This window comes from Octopus bimaculoides, chromosome 28, assembly GCF_001194135.2.
Source record: "Octopus bimaculoides isolate UCB-OBI-ISO-001 chromosome 28, ASM119413v2, whole genome shotgun sequence".
Taxonomy (NCBI): domain Eukaryota; kingdom Metazoa; phylum Mollusca; class Cephalopoda; order Octopoda; family Octopodidae; genus Octopus; species Octopus bimaculoides.
Window position 1 is genome coordinate 8,667,887 of NC_069008.1, and position 3,719 is coordinate 8,671,605.

At 37.9% G+C, this 3,719-nt stretch overlaps 1 protein-coding gene across 1 annotated transcript in view; it reads right to left on the bottom strand.

The window, feature by feature from the left end:
* Nucleotides 1–135: 135 nt before the first annotated feature.
* LOC106872324 (4-hydroxybutyrate coenzyme A transferase) overlaps nucleotides 136–3,719 on the bottom strand; it is a 65,342-nt gene continuing 61,758 nt past the window's right edge. The window contains exons 7-8 of the mRNA XM_014919270.2: nucleotides 2,828–2,956; nucleotides 136–414 (exon numbers count right to left, since the gene is read on the bottom strand). Of these exons, the coding sequence (XP_014774756.1) occupies nucleotides 230–414; nucleotides 2,828–2,956 (314 nt within the window). The 3' untranslated portion in view covers nucleotides 136–229. The remainder of the gene's footprint in view (nucleotides 415–2,827; nucleotides 2,957–3,719) is intronic.

Below are 3,719 nucleotides of genomic sequence, written 5' to 3' on the forward strand. Positions count from 1 at the left end.
ATATATATATATAATTATATATTTAAATATCTATATTTAATTATATATTTAAATATCTATGTATGTATATGTGTGTGTGTGTGTGTGTATATATATAATTGTATGTAAACATGTATAAATTTCTCCAAACAAGTCTTTGTTATTGCTTTGGCTCTCTGTTACAGTTTTTATTTTTTTTATTATTTGTCATTTTTTGTTTTTGTTTTCGCTAAATGTCTTTTAAACTATTTTAAGGAACAGGCATTGTCTTCAGTCGTTCAAATGCTGCCTTCTCCAGCTTTTCACGGTGGTCAGGGTGAGCAATCTGGATGAGGTGATAGGCTCGTTGCCTTAATGTCTTGCCAAACAGGAAGGCTATGCCCCACTCAGTGACCACATAGTGGACATGGGCTCGGGACGTGACAACACCACCACCTGAAACAAGAACAAAAAAAAAAAGAATTAATTAAAACAAAATAGATTTAACCCTTTTTCAGAGAAAATCAGATATATTTACTCAAAATTTTAAAGTAGTTTTATATAACAATCTACCTTGATCATGTTTGCTTAATATGGTATGTTTGAAACTATTTTCTGTTAAGATATGTCAAGTTTATTGGGGCACTGTGACTTACAGAAACTACCAATCCTATTTTTGGTAGATATTTCACATGAATTCTGGAATTATTGCAAAATGCAGATATCTATATCCACACAAAATTTCATTACCCTTCACCGTGGAAAGCAGTTTTATGTATGAAGCTGTTTTTCGTTGAGGAATGTCATGTTTAATAAGGCAAAGTGACTCGTTGAAAACAGGAATTATTACTTGGAAGATATTTAATAGCATTACTGGAATAGTCAGGAAATTTAATTTTGCAGTGAAAAGGTTAGATGACAAGATATGATATATTCAGTTAAGTACATATATATGTATGTGTGTGTATACATGCAATTTTGTATGTGTATATAAGCTTGTGTGTGTGTGTATGTATGTATTTGGGTGTGTATAAGGGTGTGCCAGTGTGTGTGTGTGTGTGTGTGTGTGTGTGTACAGTCATGTGTGTGCAAGATTTTTTTGTTATATGTGTGTATCTGCATATTTATTTGTGTGTGTTTATGTGTGTTTGTGTATATGTGTGTGTATGTATGTGCATGCATGCATATTGTGTGTGTGTGTGTGTGTGTGTGTAGATTTGGTTAAGAATTTGCTTGTTTATGTGTGTGTGTGTTTGCTTGTATTTGTGCAATCCAGTATGTGTGTTACACGTGTGTTTGCATGTTTGAATATGCATGTTTGTATAGGGGTAAAGCTTGAAAAGAAGCTGTGAAGGGGTGGAAAGGACAGGACCTTGTGGTAGAATGAAACAGCAAGGTTTGCAAGGTTTACAAATTTCATCTTGACCTCACCATGTTGGCTGCCCCAGTTAATCAAAATATGTGGAGAGAAAAGCAGAACATGTCCAGACTGCAACACTACACCACATACCATTAACCAATGACTAACTGAACTTCTAACATGGTCCCCAACAGTGAGATATAATGCAATCAAAACCATGGGTCTATGGTTCACACCAAGTTATTCAGGCCACCTACAAACATGCCACAAGTCAAATGGAGCAAGGCTGGCCCAAAGATACATCAACATCATTTCACCCTTTAGTATTTAAACCATCCATATCCAAACATATGTTGAAACCAGCCAGATCCTGCTTCTCACACCTACCCTTCAATGTTTGTCTAAAATATATAGTCATGTCATTGAAATCTCAAAGCTACAAGATAATGTATGATTAATTCAAAACAATGTGAATAAATAAGATTTGCATTCAACAGCATAATCTGAATGCTAAAGGGTTAAAATGGCCGTATCTGGCCTAAATATTATACGTTTCATGTTGACAGCTCTCAGATGCAATATAAGCTACAATGTCCTTCTAAAATTAAGCAATCACATCACAAAAATTGCAAAACTATGAGGTAATGCATGGTTAATTCAAAATAATTAGGATAAATAAGCATTACAGTTGATTGAACTTGAATGCTAAAGGATTAAACTGGCAGCATCCTTCCCAAATAATCTATTTATTTCATGTTCAAACCAGCCTGATCCAGCCTCTCATGCCAACCCTACAATATCATTTTCAAAATTAAGCAACCACCTCATCGAAATCGCAAAGCTGAGATAATGCATGATTAATTCAAAACAATATGAATGACTATGCACTACATTTGACAGAGTAATTTGAATGTTAAAGGGTTATTGCTCATGTTACATGCTAGCACAGGTTGTGGAGGTGCGTAGCTTAGTGGTTAGGGTTGTTGGACTCATGATCATAAGATTGTGGTTTCAATTCCTGGACTGGGCAACATGTTGTGTTCTTGACCAAAACACTTCATTTCACATTGTTCCAATCCACTCAGCTGGCAAAAATGAGTAATCCTGCCAGGGACCAGCATCCCTTCCAGGTGGGGAATTTATACACCATGGAAACTGGAAAACCAGCCCTTAAGAGTCAGCAAGACTTGAGAAGGTAACTTTAACTTTTAAGTAGCATGGGTTGCCTGGTTTGACAGGATTGATGGACCCAAGGACTGCATCGCACTGCAGGGTCTTCCATGGCTTGATGCCTTTCCAAATGCCAATCCACCAGCCCGACAGTTTGCAAGACTACAAACCCCCCGGCGGGCAACTACATACTAGGAAATGAGGGGCACAAGATGGGTAAAAGTATGAGAACAGGGGACAGAGAAGAAGTGACTTGTTGCTGCAGAGGAGCTACTTGACAATACAACAGTGAAATCAACAACAAAGAGAGAAACAAAGACAGAGAAAAGGTTTGCTTACCTGGTTTAATGGTGGGAATGATTTTTGAGTCTCCTTTTTTGGTAGTTGAGGCCAGAGCAATAATGGGTTTACCCAGGCCATCTTTGCTGAGGGCAGCTCCTCGAATGAAGTCTATCTGACCACCAAAACCTAGACATCAGAGAGAGAGAGAGAAATACTGTCAGAGATGTTTTAGAGGAAAAGACATGAAGGGGATGCTGTATATATAAATATGTGCATGTACATGTGTGTGTGTGTTTTCTCCATGTCTAAGGACCACAAGCACAAGAACTTGTACCAAACTTTGGTATTGAAAGTTACACAAACAGCAGAGAAGGGTGTCACTGCATAGTACCAAAAATCTCAACATTGTCATCAGGATACAGGACCAGATATTGCAACAGCTTGGGCTTCAAGAGTCCACAGTCCTAATGTCCTCCCAAAACGCCTGAGATACTTATATGGGATGGATGTAGGCATTTTCAAAACAAAACTGGATCCTCTCCTATCAAGAGTTCTGGATGGACATGTCCTGTGGCAAAAAATACAGATGAGGGCAGCAACACCAAACTCCCTCATTCACCAAGTGCCACATATCAGGGGAGGTTTCAAGTTGTGAAAGTGTATCAAAGCGAATGGCAGTTCCACAACATGACTACAGCTCTCAAGCTGGAACTAGTAAAGAAATAAAAATTGTGTATGTGTGTGTGTGTGTGTGTGTGTGTGTGTGTGTGTGTGTATATATACATAAAATAACGAAGGTGGCTAGATGCAATATAAGACCAAAACGGAAGAATTCAACTGTCACTAATAGTGACTGGGGGTGAAGGGTAGCATCTACATTGCTAGAAACAAGAGTCAAAGACCTTTGTAGCCATAAAAAGCACATTCTGAGCGAGATCACTATACAAGC